General features: G+C 38.2%; 1 protein-coding gene, 1 non-coding gene and 1 pseudogene across 2 annotated transcripts; all 3 read left to right on the top strand.

The window, feature by feature from the left end:
- Window positions 1-303: 303 nt before the first annotated feature.
- On the top strand, window positions 304-409 carry LOC122431557. The gene has a single exon (XR_006266574.1). It is a non-coding gene; the product is annotated as a U6 spliceosomal RNA (small nuclear RNA).
- Window positions 410-13,156: 12,747 nt separating this feature from the next.
- Window positions 13,157-14,094, top strand: LOC122430501 (annotated as a pseudogene).
- Window positions 14,095-21,071: 6,977 nt separating this feature from the next.
- Window positions 21,072-22,004, top strand: LOC122430945 (olfactory receptor 8B3-like). The gene has a single exon (XM_043451919.1). The coding sequence runs from the start codon at window positions 21,072-21,074 to the stop codon at window positions 22,002-22,004; it is 933 nt and encodes a 310-aa protein (XP_043307854.1).

Below are 22,004 nucleotides of genomic sequence, written 5' to 3'. Positions count from 1 at the left end.
TGCAGGTCAAGAAGCAACAGTTAGAACTGGCCATGAAACAATAGACTGGTTCCAAATCAGGAAAAGAGTACGTTAAGGCTGTATATTATCACCCTGCTTATTTAACTTCTATTTAGACTACATCATGCGAAATGCTGGGTGGGAGGAAGCACAAGCTGGAATCAAGATTGCCAGGAGAAATATCAATAACCTCAGATATGCAGATGACACCAACGTTAAGGCAGAAAGCAAAAGAGAACTAAAGAGACTGTTGATGAAATTGAAAAAGGAGAGTTTAAAAGATTACTTAAAACACAAACTTCATTGCTTGCTTCGGCAGCACATATACTATAATTGGAACCTTACAGAGAAGATAGTATGGCCACTGTGCTAGGATGGCATGCAAAGTTGTGAAGTGTTTCATATATTTAAAAAAAATTATTATTTGCCTGAGTTTGTAACTGCCACTTGTCTGGAGTTTGTCTTTGGTTATTCATTTTTGGTTGTTTGTTTTAATCTCACTTAATGCCACAGCAAACCACTAGTGGAATCTTCATTCCTGACCAGATATCAAGCCCTGAACCTTTGGAGTGGGAGCACTGACTCCAAGACCCTAGACTGCCAGAGAGAGTATAACCCTAGGGAGTATCAAGTAAGAACTCACACAAAGGAAACCAGTTGAATACAAGACCTGGCATCACCCAACCACCAGTAGCACCTTGTGTGGGATGCCTCATCTAAACACTAAACAAAACAATAATACAAACCCAATGATCAGCAGACAGGATTATCACCTCACTCAGCCTTGCCCATGGTGGGGGGGAGAGGTGCGGCGGCGGTGGGGAAACTCAACAGAAACCTATACAAAGCTTACACAAACCACTGGGCCAACCTTAGGAGGACAGAAACCAAAAGAAAGAAAAAAATTCAGCCTTGAAGCATGGGAAAAAGAGACCTCAAACATAATAAGTTAAAAAAAAAAATAAAGAAAATGCAGAGAAATACAACACAAATGAAGGAAAAAACTAGAAACACAGAAGTTCAAATAAACGAAGAGGACTTGGCAAACTACTTGAAAAATAATTCAGAATAATGATAGTAAGGATGATCAAAACCTTGAAAACAGAATGGAGAAAATGAAAAATCAATGAACAAAGACCTAGAAGAATCAAATAATAAACATACAGAGACAAACAACACAATCACTGAAAATAAAAATACTCTAGAAGGAATCAATAGCAGAATATCTGAAGCAGAAGAATGAATCAGTGAGCTGGAAGATAAAATGGTGGAAATAATTTCTGAAGAGCAGAAAAAGTAAAAAGAATGAAAAGAACTGAGAATAGTCTCAGAGATTTCTGCAACATTATCTAATGCACCAACATTCGAATTATAGGGGCCCCAGAAGAAGAGAAAAAGAAAAAGTATGAGAATATTTTTGAAGAGACTGTAGTTGAAAATTTCCCCAACATGGAAAAGGAAATAGTCAATCAAGTCCAAGTGGCACAAAGGGTCCCATAGAGGATAAACCCAAGGAGAAACATGCCAAGACACATACTATTCAAACTAAAAAGACTGAACAGAAAGAAAAAAATATTTTAAAAAACAGCAAGGGAAAAGAAACAATTAACATACAGGGTAAACCCCATAGGTTTAACAACTGATCTTTCAGCAGAAACTCTGTGGGCCAGAAGGGAATGTCAGGATATATTTAAAGTATTGAAAGTGAAAAATCTACAACCAAAATTACTGCACCTGGAAAGGATCTCATTCAAAATTGATGGAGAAATAAAAAACTTTTCAGACAAGCAAAAGTTAAGAGAATTCAGTACCACCAAACCAGCTTCACAACAAATGCTAAATGAACTTATATAGTCAAGAAATACAAGAGAAGAAAAGGATCTACAAAATCAACCCCAGACAATTAAGAAAATGGCAATAAGAATATGCATATCAATAATTACTTTAAATATAAATGGATTAAATGATCCAACCAAAAGACACAGACTGGCTGAATGGATAAAAAAATAAGACCCATATATATGCTGTCTACAAGAAACCCACTTCAGACCTAAAGACACATGTAGACTAAAAGTGAGAGGATAGAAAAATTTATTCCATTCAAATGGGAAGCAAAAGAAAGTTGGAGTAGCAATACTCATGTCAGACAAAATAGACCTTAAAATAAAGAGTATTGTAAGAGATAAGGAAGGACTCTTCATAATGATCAGGGGCTCAATCCAAGAGGAAGACATAAGAATTGTAAATATGTATGCACCCATATAGAAGCATCTCAACACATAAAACAAACACTAACAGACATAAAAGGAGTAATTGGCAGTAACACAATGATAGTAGGAGATTTTAACACCCCACTCACACCAATGGACATATAATAAAAACAGAACATTACTAAGGAAACACAAGTCTTAAATGATACATTAAATGAGATGGATTTTATTGATATCTTCAGGACATACATCCAAATGCAGAAGAATACGCCTTTTTCTCAAGTGCACATTAAACATTCTCCAGGATAGACCACATTATGGGTCACAAATCAAACCTCAGTAAATTTAAAAAAATTGAAATTGTATCAACTATCTTCTCTGACTACAAAGCTATGAGACTATATATTGATTACAAGAAAAAAAAATTGCAAAAACACACACACATGGAGATTAAAGAATACATTTCTAAATAGCCAACAAGTTACTGAAGAAATCAAAAGGGAACTCAAAAAGTTTCTAGAAACAAATGACAATGAAACATGATAACTCAAAACCTATGGGATGCAGCAAAACAGATCTAAGTAGGAAGTTTATATCAATGCAATCATACCTCAAAAAGCAAGAAAAACATCAAGTAGACTACCTAACTTTACACCTAAAACAACTGGAAAAAGAAGAAGCCCCAAAATTAGTAGATGGAAAGTAATCATAATTATCAGAGCAGAAATAATTAAAAAATAAATGAAAGAAACAATAGTAAAGATTAATAGAACTAAAAGCTGATTCTTTGAGAAAATAAACAAAATTAACAAACATTTAGCCAGACTCATCAAGAAAAAAAGAAGAATCAAATCAACAAAATTAAAAATGAAAAAGGAGAGGTTACAAGAGACAATGCAGAAATACAAAGAATTATGAGACTACTATGGAAAACTATATGGCAATAAAATGTATAGCCTGGAAGAAATGGACAGATCCTTAGAAAAGTTCAATCTTTCGAGACTGAATCAGGAAGAAATAGAAATTATGAGCAAGCCAATTCCAAGCACTGAAATTGAAGCTGTGATCAAAATGTTCCAAAAAACAAAAGCCTAGGACCAGAGGGCTTCATAGAATTCTATCAAACATTTAGAGAAGATCTAATGCCTATCCTTCTAAAACTCTTTCAAAAAATTTCAGAGAAAGGAACACTTCCAAACTCATTCTATGAGTCCACCACCATCCTGATACCAAAACCAGAAAAAGACACCACGAAAAAAGAAAACTACCGGCCAATATCACTTTTTAACACTGATGCAAAAATCTTCAACAAAATTTTAGCAAACAGAATTCAGCAGCACATCACAAAGCTCATACGCCATGATCAAGTTTGGTTTTTTTCCAGAAACGCAAGCATTCTTCAATATACACAAATCAGTCAATGTGATACACCATATTATTAACAAAGTGAAAGATAAAAACCATATGATGATCTCAATAGAGGCAGAAAAAGCCTTTGACAATATTCAGCACACACTTATGATTAAAACTTCAAAAATGGCCATAGAAGGAACCTATCTCAACATAGTAAAGGCCATATATGATAAGCCTACAGCAAACATTATTTTCAATGGTTAAAAACTGAAAACATTCTCCCTAAGATAAGGAGCAAGACAAGGGTGCCCACTTTCACCACTATTATTCAACACATTTCTGGAAGTCATAGCTACAGCAATCAGAGAAGAAAAAGAAATAAAAGGAGTCCAGATCAAAAAAGAAGGCATAAAGCTCTCAGTGTTTGCAGATGACATGGTACTGTACATAGAAAACCCTAAAGATAGTATCAGAAAATTACTAGAGCTAATCAGTGAATTAAACAAACTTGCAGGGCATAAAATCAACACACAGAAATCACCTGCATTTCTATATACTAACAATGAAAAATCAGAGAAATTAAGAAATCAATCCCATTCACCATTGCAACAAAAAGAATAAAATATCCAGGAAGAAACTTACCTAAGAAGACAAAAGAACTGTACACAGAAAATTATAAGACACTGATGAAAGAAATCAAAGATGACATAACTATACACAAGGTGAAAAGACAACCCTCAGAATGGGAGAAAATAATAGCAAATGAAACAACTGACAAAATATTAACTTCCAAAATATACAAGCAGCTCATACAACTCAATACCAGAAAAACAAACAACCCAATCAAAAAATAGGGGAAAGACCTAAACAGACATTTCTCCAAAGAAGACATGCAGATGGCTAACAAACACATGAAAAGATTCTCGACATCTCTCATTATTAGAGAAATGCAAATCAAAACTACAATGAGATATCACCTGACATTAGTCAGAATGACCATCATCAAAAAGTCTGGAGAGGATGTGGAGAACTGTAGGTGGGAATGTAAATTGATACAGCCACTATGGAAGATAGTATGGAGATTCTTTTAAAAACTAGGAATAAAACCACCATCTTACCCAGCTCCTAGTCATATACCCTGAAGAAACCAAAATTGAAAAAGACACATGTATCCCATTGTTCATTACAGCACTATTTACAGTAGCTAGAACATGGAAACAACCTAGATGTCCATCGACAGATGAATTGATAAAGAAGTTGTGGTACATATACACAATGGAATATTACTCAGCCATAAAAAGGAACACATTTGAGTCAGTTCTAATGAGATGAAACCTAGAGCCTATTATACAGAGTGAAGTAAGTCAGAAAGAGAAAGGGAAATATTGTATTCTAACACATATATATGGAATCTAGAAAAATGGTACTGAAGAATTTATTTATAGGGCAGCAGTGGAAAAACAGACATAGAGAATAGACTTATGGACATGGGGAGAGGGGAGGAGAGGGTGAGATATATGGAAAGAGTAATGTGGAAACTTACATTACCATACATAAAATAGATAGCCAATGGTAATTTGGCTCAGGAAACTCAAACAGGGGCTCTGAATCAACCTAGAGGGTTGGGATGAGGAGGGAGATGGGAGGGAGTTTCAGAAGGGAGGGGATATATGTATATCTATGGCTGATTCATGTTGAGGTTTGGCAGAAAACAACAAAATTCTGTAAAGCAAAAAAAAAAAAAATTCTGTAAAGCAATTATCCTTCAATTGGAAATAAATTAAAAACAAACAAAAAAAAAACACCTCAACATTCAGAAAGCTAAGATCATGACATCCAGTCCCATCAGTTCATGGCAAATATTGGGGAGACACTGGAAACAGTGATGGACTTTATTTTTTTGGGCTCCAAAATCACTGCAGATGGTGACTGCAGCCATTAATTAAAATTAATGGAAATTAAAAGATGCTTGCCCCTTGGAAGAAAAGCTATGACCAACCTAGACAGCATATTAAAATGCAGAGACATTGCCGACAAATGTCCGTCTAGTCAAAGCTGTGATTTTTCCAGTGATCATGTATGGATGTGAGAGTTGGACCATAAAGAAAGCTGAGTGCTGAAGAACTGATGCTTTTGAACTGTGGTGTTGAAGACTCTTCAGAGTCCCTTGGATGACAAGGAGATCCAACCAGTCAATCCTAAAGGAAATTAGTCCTGAATATCCATTGGAAGGGCCTGATACTGAAGGTGAAACTCCAATACTTTGGCCACCTGATGTGAAGGACTGACTCATTTGAAAAGACCATGATGTTGGGAAAGATTGAAGGCAGGAGGAGAAGGGGACACAGAGGATGGGATGGTTGGATGGCATCATTGACTCTGTGGACATGAGTTTGAGCAAACTCTGGGATCTGGTGATGGACAGGGAAGCCTGGTGTGCTGCCATCCATGGGGTTCCAAAGAGTCCAAGGCTTAGTGACTGAACTGACTGACTGACTCACTTCAGAAAAATATTTGGTTTATATAACACGCAGAAAGACAACCTTCTGGGATGTTATTGAAGTAAAAGAACTGGCATAAAATGATGTATGTATACTGGTGTTTATTTTGTCATTGCTTTTGATGATAAAAACTAGAAGTATATAAAAATCTGTCTATGTGAGATGGTTGGATAAATTATGTTTACAGTATAGAACACTGAAGATGTTTTGATGAAGTTGTTTTAAATGATCAGAAATGCTCTTCAAAAACAAGAGGTCAGATACTCTTTCAAATGATATTTCTTTTAAATAAAGGACATAGCCCCTCTCAATGTATTTGAGTATATAGAACAAGTAAGAAAATATGAGAGGGTATGCCAGGTTTAAACATGTGTAACTGGGTTGATGAGCTGGAGGGTAGCTGTGAAAGGAAACAGATTGCTATGTAAAAGGGGAAGGAGGAGGATCCTGGGAAGAGGGCAAATAGGAAGCACTGCAAATATTTCCCCACTTAAAAACAATTGCACTGCCAGAATCTCTTATAGAACTATTTTGGAGTTGTGTAGTCTATTGAAGCCTCACAACTTCCAGGAAACTTGAACAGTTAATTATGGTTGATTTCAGTCATTTCACTGCAGTGCAACTACCCATGCCCCCACACAACTCTACGGCTAACCCACCTGCATAAGTTCCAGTTGAACTTTGTAAGAATTCTTATGGGAGCCAGGTGGTAAATAGGACATTTTCCTACAAATATCCAGTGTCTGTTCTCTGATTATTGATTGTTGCTTCTGAATCAGAGGTGCAGAGAGAAGAGCAGCCATAATTGGTGCATCTCCCCACCATGACTTTGCCCCTCCCTCCCTGCCTCCCCAGCCCAGCTGAAGTGAGTTCCAGGAAATTTAAAGACCAGTACCTTGTATCCCTCCCATCTTCATTTTTTTTTTTTTTTTGGTCTTTTGGGAGCCAGACATTAAAGACTGGGACTTTTAAGAAGCATACACACAAAAAATTAGAAAGTCTTCATGCATGTACAGTGAGAAGTGCAGGCTCAGAAAGACCAGAGAAGAACTTGTTTTGCTTAAGCCTGACCCTCAGCACAGAGGTTGCCTATAACAATCAAAACTACAAATATAAAAAGGGAGATCAAGATAGCACAGTAGGAAGACAGTGGGTTCACCTTCCCTGAAGAAGATATCAGACTACAACCACATATAGAGCAACTCTTGCTGAAATCAGCCTGGGGACAAGCAGAACAGCTGTTCACACCCAAGGCTGTAAAGAGAGATCCACATGGAGTCTGGTTGGAATGTAAACTGATACAGTCATTATGTGAAACATTATGGAGGTTCCTCAGAAGAGTAAAAATAGAATCACTGTATGATCCAGCAATTCCTACTCTGGGTATATATCTGAAGAAAATGAAAACACTAATTCCAACCCCATTGTTCATAGCAGCATTATTTATAACTGCCAAGATGTGGAAGCAACCTGTGTTCATTAGTAAATGAATGGGTATGAAGTAGATTTGGAATATATATGCAGTAGGTACTAATCAGTCAAAAAAAAGTTTGCTATTTGCAAGACTGGTGGACTTGGGAAGTTATTATGCTTAGTGAAATAAGTCATATAGAGAAAGATAAATTCTACATTTTTCACTTATAAATGAAATATAACAATTTAAATGAATGAATAACTATGCTGTTAATATAACTAATGTGAGATTAATATAACAATGTAAATCAACTATGCTTTCATTAAAAATTGATAAATTAATTAAAAAACATTTCTAGGATTGGAGGTTACCGCCTGTGTTTTCTTCTAGAAATTTTATGGTTTCATGTCTTTCACTTAATTCTTTAATCTATTTTGAATTAATTTTTGTGTTTGGTGTAAGATAATGGTCCAATTTTACTCTTTTGTTTGCCACAGATCTTTATTTGATTCATTTTTGGTAGGTTGTGTGTTTCTAGGAAAATCTCTTCTATACTCTTGGTATATTTCTTAAAGCAATTTTTTTTCTTTTAAGTTAGTTCCAATATTATTTAAGACAGAAGTCCCCATCAGAGGGAGCTGTTTACTTAGATTATTGCTGAAACAATTTCCAACTGAGACTAATTCTCTTCACTGATAGGAACTGTTTCATACCTCATAACTCTATTCCTTAATACACAGGGACAATTAGCACATTATTTTTTTTCACACAAGGTTGTAGTTCTGATACAGAAGGAAAGCTTATTTTAGGATACTTGAAATTTTAAGAAACCTGTCCCCTAAAACCCAGGGTTCTCTCTTTCCTTTGCCAAGAGTTATGTTTTAGACTATGTAGACAATTTATCTATATGAACTAGTAAATCTAAGAGAAAACCTTTTTCCTATAAGTCACTGATAGGACTGTTGATACGCATAGTAGGGTAAACCCCAGATAATTGCACTTCTCTTCTAATAATACATGTACGGTAACATTGTGGGATTTGCTAGGACACATTTCTAAGTTCTGTTGTCCAGAAATGCAATTATCCATTGCCTTTGCAGCCAGGATTTCTATTCTTTTTGTTTGTTTAAAAATTCAAAATATGACAAGATTTGACTAAAAGAATATCCCTCAATCATGGCTACTTGCTTTGAAATGGGGAGTTTTGGTTGTTAAAATGATTCTTGTGAAGAGAGCCTGGTGTCTCTGTCTCTCTCTCTCTTTTTTTTTCATTTATTTTTATTACTTGGAGGCTAATTACTTTACAATATTGTAGTGGTTTTTGCCATACATTGACATGAATCAGCCATGGACTAAACATTTCTGGAGTTTCCTAGCAGGATATCTAATAGCAATTCACATAATTAATAATTTTCTATTTATTTGGATTCTTTTCCAAAATGCTACATCATGATTTTCCCAATTCTACCTAACTGTGTGAGGATAGCATTTTCAAAATCTGATGTGATATACTGTAATGATCCTAAACATAGATCTTAGGTTGTAGATACAAAGAATGAAGGAAAAAATTCAAAGTGAAACCTAAAATTAAAATGTCAAAATGTGTAATCTTTGAGTGAAGATTACTATAGACTGAATGTTTGTGTCCTCCTGAAATTCATATGTTGAAACCTAATCCTCAACGTGGTGGCCTTAGGAGGTGAGAACTGTGGTAGTTGATCACATTATAAGGATAGAGCTCTCATGGATGGGATCAGTGCTTTTATAAAAGAGACAGCAGAGAGGTCTCCTTTCTCTTTGGTCCTGAGAGGATATAGCAAGAAATGGCAGGCCGTGAACCAGGCAGAGGGACCTCACCAGACTCTGAATCTTCCAACCCCTTGATCATGGACTTCCTTGGATCCAGAACTTTGAGAAATACACTTGGGTTTTTTATAAGTACCCCAATCTGTAGATTTTACTGTGTGTGTGTGTGTGTGTGTGTGTTAGTTCTCAATCATGTCTGACTCTTTGCCATCCTGTGGGCTGGAACCACCAGGCTACTCTGTCCTGAATTCCCATGGAATTCTCCAGGTGAGAATACTGGAGTGGGTTGATATTCCTTTCTCCAGGGGATCCTCTCAACCCAGGGCTCGAACCTGGGTTTCCTGCATTATAGGCAGATACTTTAACATCTAAGCCATCAGGGAAGCCCCAGATTTATTTTATTATATTTTTTATTTATTTCATACAATGTCTTTTAACCTTTTCAATATTTCTCCCTTTAGAGTTGCCTTGCAAAAAATATCCCATAATTGTGGTAGCACAGGTCATTGTTCTGGGTTTTGAATTGTGAGCACTTCTTATTCTGTGCAGTTTGACAAATTTCAGAGAGTCTGGTACTTTCTTTTACTACTAAGGGGACCCTGCTATATAGGTAAAAATGATACTGTTTTTCCCTATAAATGTTGTTTATTTGCTAAGATGTGTCTGACTCTTCTGTGACCCCATGGACTGTAGCCCAGCAGACTCCTCTGTCCATGGGATTTCCCAGGAAAGAATGCTGGAGTGGGTTGCCAGTTTCTGCTCCAGCGTATCTTCCTGACCCTGGGATTGAACCCACATTTCCTTTGTAGTTGGATCCTTGCCACTGAGCCACTAGGGTAGCCCTACTAAATATGTGTGTGTATATAAATAAATGTGTATGTATTCGTTAGGCTTCCTTGGTGGCTCAGACGATGTGTGTGTGTAAATAAATGTGTATGTATTCTTTAGGCTTCCTTGGTGGCTCAGACGATGTGTGTGTGTAAATAAATGTGCATGTATTCTTTAGGCTTCCCTCGTGGCTCAGACAGTAAAGAATCCTCCTGCAGTGAAAGAGGTGTGGGTTCAATCCCTAGGTTGTTAAGATACCCTGGAGAAGGAGAAACCCGTTCCATTATTCTTGCCTGGAGAATTCCATGGACAGAGGAGCCTGGCAGACTATAGTCAATGGGGTCACAAAGAGTTGGACAGAACTGAGTGACTGTTCTCTCTATTCTGTTCTTTAGCTCCATGATTTCTGCTTAGTATTTTTAAGTTTTCTGTATCTTTGTGAAATTCTCACTTTGTTTATGTATTATTCTCTGATTACAGTAAGCGTGATACATTTTTGAATTCTATGTCAGGTAATTTACATATCCATTCTATTAAAGTCAGTTTGGAGTGCTTTATCTTAATCTCTTTTGGAAAATATTTCAACTAGTTTTCATCTTCATTGACTCTCTGCTTTGGTGTCTGCATGTTACATGGAACACCCACCTGTCCTGATTTTCATGGGTTGACCTTGTGCTGGAGAAAACACTAATAAGCCTGGCCAGTGTGGACCGCTCAACCTCTGTGTCAGTTCAGTCTTCTCTCTTTGTTCTTAGTGGGCTTCCAGGTATTCCAAGTATGCGTGGTTCCCTCAGTGCTCTAAAACAAGCAAGACGGAAGCCAAGTCTACATGCAGCCCCCAGATATGCTGTGTCCTGAGATGCATGGTGCACTTCTTTCCTCTCCAGGGAAAAGCTATAAGAGAGGGGTTTTCAATATTTTGTTCTATGCTGATCTGGTGAGGGGGAGCTATAGTGACTTCCAGCCCTGGGTGGTTCTCTCTCACCCAGGATAGCCACAGAATTCTGTATCCTGTGTCCCCTATGCTTTCTGACACAGTCTTGAATGAAGCCTGTCTTCTGGACTTGGGGCATTGGACACATAGTGCATACCTTTCCTTCCCCAGGGAGAAGCTAGAACTGGGGAGCTGGTCCCAACCTGAAGGTTCTTTGGAAGAATAAGTACTTTGAAAAGAGGATTTTCTGAATTTCTCTAACAGTTTCTGTATAACTGGTTTCACATATTACTAGGAGCTGGACCTTTTTAATGACTCTCTGGATGTCTTACAAAGGAAATCTGTACCTGAAATGTTTCTGAATCAGTGTGTTCATGGGGTGGGGTGGTGTGGGGGGGCGGTTAGATGGTTCTATGGCTTCCTTTTCTGTCATCTTGCTGAATAGGTAATAGGAATTTATTTTCAGCTTTTCCTTGGTGGATGTATAATCTCTATGAAAGTGAAACTCACTCAGTTGTGTCTGACTCTTTTCAACCCCATGGACTATACAGTCCATGGAATTCTCCAGGGCAGAATACTGGAATGGGTATCCATTCCTTTCTCCAGGTGATCTTCCCAACCCAGGGATTGAACCCAGGTCTCCCACACTGCAGACAAATTCTTTACCAGCTGAGCCACCAGGGAAACTCAAAATATATTTTGTCTGCACCATGTGGCATGTGGGATCTTAGTTCCCCGACCAGGGATCGAACTCGGCCCCCTGCATTGGAAGCTCAGAGTCTTAACGACTGGACTGCCAGGGAAGTCAGTGAAGGGAAAACTTGAGTAAACATTTGAATCCCTAAGTGACGAAAAACACATAATGGTCATTTTTGCAAATAAAATCCCTTCAGGTCCCTATTACACCTAGAATGTTGTCCTGAGGAAGTGTCTGATCAAGCTTCTGCCCTGGGATAATTGGGTGTATGACATCATTACACTCACATTAAGTCTTCTGTGGCTTCAGTTCAGTTCAGTTCAGTTCAGTTCAGTCGCTCAGTCGTGTCTGGCTCTTTGTGACCCCATGAATCACAACACGCCAGGCCTCCCTGTCCATCACCAACTCCTGGAGTTTACTCAAGCCCATGTTCATCGAGTTCTGTGGCTTACCAAGTGGCAAAGATGACAATAATAAAAACTCAATTTTGCTCAAAAATTATGAGCTGTAGTTCTGAAAGATTTATGGTACATATCAGAAATTAAGTGTAGGCTACATCCTCTTAGAAGCAAAGGAAAGAAAGTCTCAGAGCCTGAAGTTGCTCTTCCAAGACATGGGGGTAAGAACTCAGATAAGGAAGTTTCATGGTTTGATGGCCTAAGGAAGGTGAGTTTCTGAATTTCACTTATATTAATACCCTCCTTTTGTGATGAGTGTTCAGGGAGCTAAGACAGATGACTTTCTTTTTCATTTTTGTAGTCCTGTGATTCAGTGAAACTGACAAAAGAAGACATTAAAAGACGGGTGCTGGGAAAGTTTAAAGACATTATTTCGCTCAGAGAATGCATTATCTCAATCAGTTCCATCATGGACATCTCACTCTTCTGTATTTATGGTTTCTACTTTGTGACATGGAGCAGTAAGTTAATCCCTCCTAGATTCTGGTCCCTTAGTTTTGGTTTAGAAAATCTTCTTGATTGCCCCTCCACCAAGTCTAATCTGTGTTGGAGGTCAGTACCAAGTTGGTGGGGTTGCTGCCTCCAGTTTTACTGGTGAAGAGAGGGGTCATGTGAAAGAAGAATTGATGAAAGAGAGAAGGGTGACTATGTCCTGGTCCAAACTTCTCCACAATCCTGTGGTTTTTACAGCAGTCGTTTGCATAGGAAAGCAAAGTGCTTCATGCTGCAGGCTAAGTTTTGATACTTTTTGCTCATATAGCTCATAAAGACTAACAAGGGAATGCCCATGTCACTCAGTTTCATGATAATGATAAAATAGACCATGGTCCACATTGGTCAGATCTCAGATCTTGCCAGTGCATGCAACATTCTTTTGAGAACAAATGTTGTGGGAAAGTTGAATTTTTCTCTGCGTAATTCTTTCTCCTCTGTCCACAGATTCTCTTAGAGAAGAATGGCTTCTGGAAATGGTTCATTTGGGACCGATTTCCTTCTATTGGGATTAACAGACCAACCAGATCTCCAACTCCTCTTGTTCTTCCTGTTCCTATTAACATGTAACAGTCACTGTGTTGGGAAACTTGGGCATGATAACTTTAATTGGGATGAATTCACATCTACACACCCCCATGTGCTTTTTCCTCTTTAACTTGTCCTTCATAGATCTCTGTTATTCTTCTGTGTTTACACCAAAAATGCTGGTTGCCTTCATGTCAAAGAATAACATTATTTCTTACATGGGGTGCATGACACAACTTTACTTGTGTTTTTTTGCTATTTCTGAAATCTATGTACTGACATCAATGGCCTATGACCACTATGTGGCCATCTGTAACCCACTTTTGTGGGTTATGAAAAATGTTATCATGTTATTTTGTAGAATGTTATCATGTCCCCTAAAGTGTGTTCCAGCCTTTTCCTTGGTTCCTACTTGATGGCATTTTCTGGTGCCATGGCTCACACTCTATGTTGACACTGACTTTCTGTGATGCAAATATCATTAGCCTTTTTTTCTGTGACATGCTCCCTCTTCTCCAGCTCTTTTGCATAAGTACTCCTGTCAATGAGCTGGTACTTTCCATTGTGGTGGGCATCAATATCATCTTTGTCTCTTATGGTCTCATCTTCTCCAGCATCCTCCACATCAAGCCCATGGAAGGAAGATCCAAAGCCCTCAGCACCTGCAGTTCCCACATAATTGCTGTTTCCCTGTTCTTTGGATCAGGTGCATTTGTGAATCTCAAACCATCTGCTGGGCCGAAGGGTGAGGGAAAAATTTCTTCTATCTTTTATATCAATACCATTCCCTTGCTGTAGTGCTTAATTTATAGCTTGAGGAACAAAGACATTATACTTGCTCTGGAAAAAACCCTGAGTACGAGAGAGTTTTGATCAAAAGTATCTGTCTGTGCAGTTGGTTATATGACGAGGAGATTCTGTGCTGCAATTATATATTATTTATGGCAGCCTTTTAATCCTGTTTTTTCCTTAACTTGATAAAGGAAATTTGAGTCTTTTTTAATAAGTAATTTCTAGTCTTTTTGGAGTAGGTCTTTTTTTCTCACAATTACCAAAATATCTTCTCTGCCCTTTTTGTTCCTGTTTAGTAATAGCATTAATTAAATCATAACATTATCTCCGTCTTTTTATTGTCACTTCGGAACTCTTTTTTTTTCCTTTGGAACATTATGCATGGTTTACAAATAATGGCATTCTATAACAACAGAGTGACTTTGTATCATCGAGGGTGTTTTTATCTACCACTTGCTATTAAAAGCATGAATTAAATATTTCTACTCTTTTCATGCTCTTTTCAAGAACGCCAGAGTTTAAAGGTTCTGTGGTGACTATCAAGGATAATCCATTTTACATATATAAATGTTATGCTTCAAGCTTCTTTTGGCAAAGAGTTTTTTTTTTTTTTAACCTTTGTACAGTCAAGCATAGGCATAACAGTTCATCAAACTATATTTATTGTATGCATGGAAAAGTTAAGTTTAGAGTGGTTAGATTTACTTCAGTCACCTAACTTTACAAAAAAAACCTGATTTCAAGTTTGCTTCTTTGTAATCTATTTTGCTGTTACTTTCTTATATTACTTTTATTTCAGTAATAGTAGAATATGAGGAAACACTGCTAATTTCAAAAGTGACTCTGCCTTGTCCCAAGATGATAAATGAATTTCTCTCAATGTGGCTATCACTTTTTAAAGTTATTTTGTAGAAAAATAGCTTGATTGTTCCTTTTGTTGGGACCTAGGAAAACTTTTGGGTTAATATATTGGGGAGCAGATTGGTTCAAACAAGGAAGTTAGTTTTTCTGAAAAAAAAAATTTAAAGAATTGAATTTAGAAGGTTTGCAACTATCTGTAATTCAGGAACAGTATGTGAGAAAAAGAATGCTAGAAAAAGGAGCCTAAATCATGCAATATGTCAGGACCGAGACAGACACATGGGCAGTAAATAAGAGGTCCCCTTTGGGAGTGGTCGTGATACAATTTCAATCTGAATTTATATCCCACTGAGTATTGTAAATACATTCTGGTGTCCGTAAGGCCTTGATAAAATTATAATGCACAATGTCCATAAATTGTTGGTGTTTGGAAATGAAGGTGGAAAAGTTATAGCCATGTTTTGGGAAGCAGGTTGAGAGAGGACAGCTCTTCAGGAGATAAAATTGTTCAATAGCTTAAGTTACATCCAACTCTGTGAACCGATGGACTCTAGCCTGCCAGGCACCTTTGTCCATGGGATTTTCCAGGCAAGAATACTGGAGTGGGTAGCCACTCCCTTCTCCAGGGGATCTTCCCAACCTGGGGATTGAACCTTTGTCTCCCGCACTGACAGGCAGATTCTTTACCACTGAGCCACCTGGGAAGCCCCAGGAGATAAAATAGCTAGGGATAACTGGAACTCAGTTTAAGAAAAAGGAATTTAGAACAAAGAATGGCAGATAATGGAAGCTCTTACCTATTGCTTTCTCCATTCTGGAAGGCCCTAGATATATTGCGGAGGTCACATAATTTATTTGGATGATAAAAGCATAATTTACTTGAATTAAAAGAAAAAATAAACTAAACCCACAGGACTGGAGGACTTGGAAATGACTAAATAGCACCTTCTTGTTGGCTTCCATATGCTATTCCCATTTGGATATTTAGGTATGAAAACCTTGAACCCCAGTTGGTATAGCAATGAGAAATTAAAGAAATTAAAAAAAAATATTGGATGAATGAACCAAGTGTGACTATGACTTCTGGAAGGAATCCTGAATTATTATCATTTTGGGGGAAAAAAGGTTAAAAAAGGCAACTCTAAAAATCCTCAACTGAATGTATCAAGTGAGAATTTAAATATTTTCTAGGATGCCTTTGATGATATTCACCATTTGCCACATTCTTAGTCTCCACTCACTGTTCAACTTTTTTAAAATTCAGCATAACTGGTTTGTTTGTTAGTTTTTTGGGTGTTGTGATTGTTAAATCCTTTCTTAGTTTAAAAAGACCACTCATTCCCTTCCCCTGATCCCAATATTAGCACAATTTATTTTAACTTCACAAGTTCTAATAATGTGAAATATTTGATCTCGGCTGAAGCTTTCTGCTTTTTCCCCTTTCTTTTACTTACTCTTCATTTTGAAAAACTTGTTTTCTTTGCTGAAAGAAAAGTATATATAAGCAGGTATAAATAATATCCAAGTGGTATTTGGAAATCTGTGGACATCACAGAGGTGTGTCCACTAGGTTATATGTTCTATCATAATTTGAGGTGGCCACACCCAGTTACTAATCTTTCATGAACATCAAAATGCAAATGAAATGTGCTTTATTTACAGAAAACAGAAAGTTTCCTTGAAAGTAATTTGTCTTTGACTAATTGGAAAAAATTAATAAAATTATTTAAATAGTAATTGTTATAATAAAGAGTGGTGACATTTCTAACGAGATAACTTAGCAGAGAGTTGGGCAATTTGAACACATTTTAGTTAGAAATAAGTACTGTGTCTATCTATTTGTACTTCTTTCAAAAGAGGGAAATCAAGTTAGGGTATTTTACTTGCACAGCATAGCTATTCTTAGTTGTTTTTGCTTTTTTAATGTACATGAATGTAGCTGATGAGTAACAAGGGAAACTGTTGAAATTATCGCAACTGAGAGTCCATCAGGTAAACCATGGAATGTGACTGTACTTATGTACTAAACAGAGCTGAAAACTCTGGTTTTCTAGTTTTAACAAAAATGGTCCTCTGAATCACAGACCAGAAAGTTCCTAAATTACATCCTGAAAAATGGTAGAGATTAATGATCATTAGTTAAAATGGTAAAGCAGAAAGAGAGTCACAGATGTGGAGAACAAACTTATGGGTACTAAGAAGGGAAGAGGCTTCCCAGGTGGCTCAGACAGGTAAGGAATCATCCTGTAACATGGAAGACCTGGGTTCTATCCCTGAGTCGGGAAGATCCCCTGGAGAGGGAATGGCTACCCACTCCAGTATTCTTGCCTGGAGAATCCCTATGGACATAAGAACCTGGTGGGCTATAGCTCATGGGGTCACAGAGAATCCCTTGGACAGAAAGGAGATGAAACCACTCAATCCTAAAGGAAATTAACCCTGACTACTCATTGGAAGGACTGATGCTGAAGCTGAAACTCCAAAACTTTGGCCACTTGATGCAAAGAATGAGCTCATTAGAAAAGACCCTGATGCTGGGAAAGACTGAGGGCAGGGGGACAAGGGGGCGATAGAGGATGAGCTGGTTGGATGGCATCGTCAACTCAATGAACATGAGTTTGAGCAAACTCTGGGAGATAGTGAAGGTTAGGGAAGCCTGGCGTGCTATAGTCCATGGGGTCGCAAAGTGTCAGACAAGACTGGGAAACTGAACAACAACAAAAAAAAGAAGAGGAGGTGGGATGGATTAGGATATTGGGACCGACATATAAACACTACTATGTATAATATAGATAAGTAATGCGAACTGCTTGTATAGCACAAAAACCTCTATTCAATTCTCTGTAGTGACGTAAATGGGATGGAAATAAAAAAAAAAAGTATGATTATAACAATATCCAATTTAAATATACTTCAAGTCTTTTTATATGTGATTTCAAATTTTCTGTTAGCCAAATTAAAAAGATAAAAGAGAAAGATGTGACATTAATTACAATAATGTTTCCTGTATCTCAATAGACCCAAAATATTATCACTTCATCATGCAACCAATATAAAAATTAAGACATTTTTACCTTTTATTGTGCTAAGCCTTCAAAGTGTTCTCAGAACAGCCCAGATCAATGTAGCACCAAATTTTTAATATTAAGAGGACTTGATCTCTGTTTAGATTTCATTAAATTTACAATTGAAGAGATAGAGTCCCATACTTAAGTTGTTCCAAACATGTATCTGGGCTGTCTCTAGTTGTGGCGAGTGAGGGTTGCTCTCAAGCTGTGGCTTGAGAGCTCAGTAGTTGCCGCACTTGGACTCTAGGGCATGGGCTTCAGTTGTTCTGGCCCGAGGGCTCAGTAGTTGTGGTGAATGGACTTAGTTGTACCAGGACATGTGAAATCTTCCTGTATCAGGAATTGTACCCATGTCTACTGCATTGGCAGGTGGATTCTTTACTACTGGACCAACAGGGAAGTCCAATGGCCATACATTTTCTGTCATTTAAAAATAAAATATCTTATTTGGTAACTTTTTCATACTTTTGTAGTTTTATTGAGAAAAAATTGACTGTATACATTTAGTGAAAGTGAAAGTTGATCAGTCATGTCCGACTCTTTGCAACCCCAGGGACTATACAGCCCATGGAATTCTCCAGGCCAGAATGCTGGAGTGGGTAGCCTTTCCCTTCACCAGGGGATCTTCCCAACCCAGGGACCGAACACAGGTCTCCTGCATTGCAGGTGGGTATTTACCAGCTGAGCCACAAGGGAAGCCAAAGGGTACTGGCGTTAGTAGCTTATCACTTCTCCAGCAGATCTTGCTGACCCAGGAATTGAACTGGGGTCTCCTGCATTGCAGGCAGATTCTTTACCAACTGAGCTATCAGAGAAGACCAGTTTTAGGGAACATGGTTCAAGATGGTGACATAGGAAGATCCTGAGCTCACCTCCCTCCATGAATGCAGTGATTCTACAGCTATATATGAAACGATCGTATCTGAAAAAGATTTGAAAACTTGCTGAGCACTTTCTTCACCTTGTAAGGTGAGAAAAAGGCCACACTGAGGTCGATAGAACAGGCTGAGATACAGTCTCACTATAAACTCTACCCTGGTGTAGAAACCAAAAATGGTGAGGATACTCACAAACCTGTTTTTTGCACTGTTCAAGTTCTGATATAGAAGAAAATTGTTATTTCAGAACCTTTTAAATTATAAGAAAGCTTTCACCTGAAGACCCAGTGTTCCTTTACTCCTTTAATAAGAATTATTTTCTAGACTGTGTAGAGAATTGATGGATTAGAAAATCTCAGAGGAAACATTTTTCCTATAAGTGTCATTGATAGGCCAGTTTATTGGGATTCCCTGGTAGCCCAGCTGGTAAAGAATCCAAATGCAATCCAGGGGAAACTGATTCCTTTCCTGGGTCAGGAAGATCCCCTGGAGAAGGGATAAGCTACCCACTCCAGTATTCTTGGGCTTCCCTGGTTTCTCAGATGATAAAGAATACATCTGCAATGAGGGACACATGGGTTCGATCCCTGGGTTGGGAAAATCCCCTGGAGGAGGGCATGGCAACCCACTCCAGTATTCTTGCCTGGAGAATCCCCATGGACAGAGGGGCCTGGAGGGCTACAGTCCATGGGGTCACAAAGAGTTGGACAGACTGAGCGAGCATGCACAGTGCCAGTACTGATTGGCTAGGACTCATTTCTGAACCATATTGTCCAGAAATGCAATTGCTCATTGCCCTTACACCCAGCTTCAATATGTCTGGCTTCATGCATGAACTGGGTGAAAGACTCTCTTGACAATTTTCTGAATCTTTCATATTTGGTACATCAATTGTTTTTGCATCAGTTGTTTTTGTAGGAAAAAAGAGACTCGGGCTTCCTCTTCATTTCTGTAATCTAAATGAACAGAAAATGGGAGATTTGGCTTTTCTTTGGGGAATGGACAATCCCTAAGTGAAGGGAAAACTTGAGTAAACTATGGAATCTCTAAGGGACTAAGGACAGATTAAGGTACAGGATGCGAATGCAATCCCTACAGGTCCCTATTATACAGAGACTGTATCCCTGGGGAAGAACCTGAACAACTTCAGCCACATTTATAACTGAGGTCATTATAGCATTACACTCACATTAAATCTGTGACTTCCAAGTGGCAAAAATAATAATAAAGAAGAATGTTTATTTTTTTCTGCTGCTTGAGTGGACTGAAAGTCATTAACAGAAATTATGATCTATATTTCTAAAAAATTTTGAAGTCAAATCAGAAAATACATGTGGGCTGCATTCTCTTAGAATCAACAGAACCAAACCTTCAGAACCTGAAATTGCCCTACTAAGACCAGAGGGTAAAACCAATGATAAGAAAGCCCTGGGGTTTTCTGGAGAAAGGAAGGTGAGTTGCTGAATTCCATTTATTCATGCCCTTCTTGTTTGAAATGGAAGTCCAAGGATCTAAGATACCACAATTTATTTCCAATTCAGCACCGTGAGACTCACGTAAAACTTAGAAAAATGTCTATTCAGGGCATGGATCAGTGAATGCTCAGAGACACTAGGGGCCTGAAAGGATGCATTAGATCAGTCAGTAAGTTCCCTCTCCATGGACGGAAGTCTCACTCATCTACAGTTAAAGCTTTTACTCTGTGATGTGGGGTGAAGAGTTAACCCCCCATTGACTCTGGCCATTTAGTTTTACTTAAGAAGCAATTTTCTTTGTTCTCACCCCACCAGGTCTTATCTGCTTTAGAAACCAGCACCTAATTGCTAGAGTCTCTGCCTATAGTCTTACTGGTGAGGGGAGATTCCAAGTGAAAGGAGAAATGTTGAGATGTGGGAAGAATGAGTCAATCCTGGTCCAAACCTCTCCTTTATCCACTCTTTGTTTTTTCCCCAAACAGTCAAGTCTGCACAAGGCAGTTGTCTCCTCCCTTCTGTAGGCTAAGTTTTGATACTCTTTCCTACTTAGTTTATAAAGACCCAAAAAAGTGAAATTCCCTGTCACTCAGTTTCAGGATAATGGTGACAAAGTTCCATGAGAGAGTAGGTAAGACAATTCAGTGGGTACAGCCTGGGTTACTCTCAGATTCCCAGCCCAAACACCACACTTGTGAGAGGAGATATTGTGTGAAAATTGAGTCATTGTTCTCTATATAACCTTTTTCTTCTGTGCTCACAGATCACCTTAGAGAAGAATGGCTCCTGGAAATGGCTCTTTTGTGACCGAATTCATTCTGTTGGGATTAACCAACCAGCCAGATCTCCAACTCCCTCTATTCTTCCTGTTCCTAGGAATCTACATGGTCACTGTGCTGGGAAATTTGGGATTGATAATCTTAATTGCACTGAATTCACACCTACACACCCCCATGTACTTTTTCCTGTTTAACTTGTCTTTCATAGACCTCTGTTATTCTTCTGTATTTACACCCAAAATGTTGATTAACTTCATATCAAAGAAGAATATTATCTCTTACATGGGGTGCATGACCCAGCTCTACTTCTTCTGTTTTTTTATCATTTCTGAATGCTACGTGCTGACATCAATGGCCTATGACCGCTATGTGGCCATCTGTAAGCCACTTTTGTATAACATTGCCATGTCCCCTAAAGTGTCTTCCAGCCTTATGTTTGGTTCCTACTTGATGGCATTTTCTGGTGCCATGGCTCACACTGGATGCATGCTGAGACTGACCTTCTGTGATGCAAACATCATTAACCATTATTTCTGTGATATTCTCCCTCTGCTCGAGCTCTCCTGCACAAGTACCTATGTCAGTGAGCTGGAAGTGTTCATTGTAGTGGGCATCAATATCACTGTGCCCAGTCTCACCATCTTTGTCTCTTATGGTCTCATCCTCACCAACATCCTCCACATCAGCTCCACAGAGGGCCGGTCCAAAGCCTTCAGCACCTGCAGTTCACACATCATTGCTGTTTCTCTCTTCTTTGGATCAGGGGCATTTATGTATCTCAAACCACCTTCTGCTGTGTCTATGGATGAGGGGAAAATCTCTTCTGTCTTTTACACCAATATGATTCCTATGATGAACCCATTAATCTACAGCTTGAGGAACAAAGATGTTAAACTTGCTCTGAGAAAAACTCTGAGTAAGAGACAGTTTTAA

Source organism: Cervus canadensis, chromosome 29, assembly GCF_019320065.1.
Source record: "Cervus canadensis isolate Bull #8, Minnesota chromosome 29, ASM1932006v1, whole genome shotgun sequence".
Classification (NCBI taxonomy): Eukaryota; Metazoa; Chordata; class Mammalia; order Artiodactyla; family Cervidae; genus Cervus; species Cervus canadensis.
This window is presented reverse-complemented; position numbering and strand designations above follow the sequence as displayed.

What these genes read in the sequence shown, in the direction of transcription:
- LOC122430945 (XM_043451919.1), top strand. Translation starts at nt 21,072, where the DNA reads ATGGCTCCTGGAAATGGCTCTTTTGTGACCGAATTCATTCTGTTGGGA.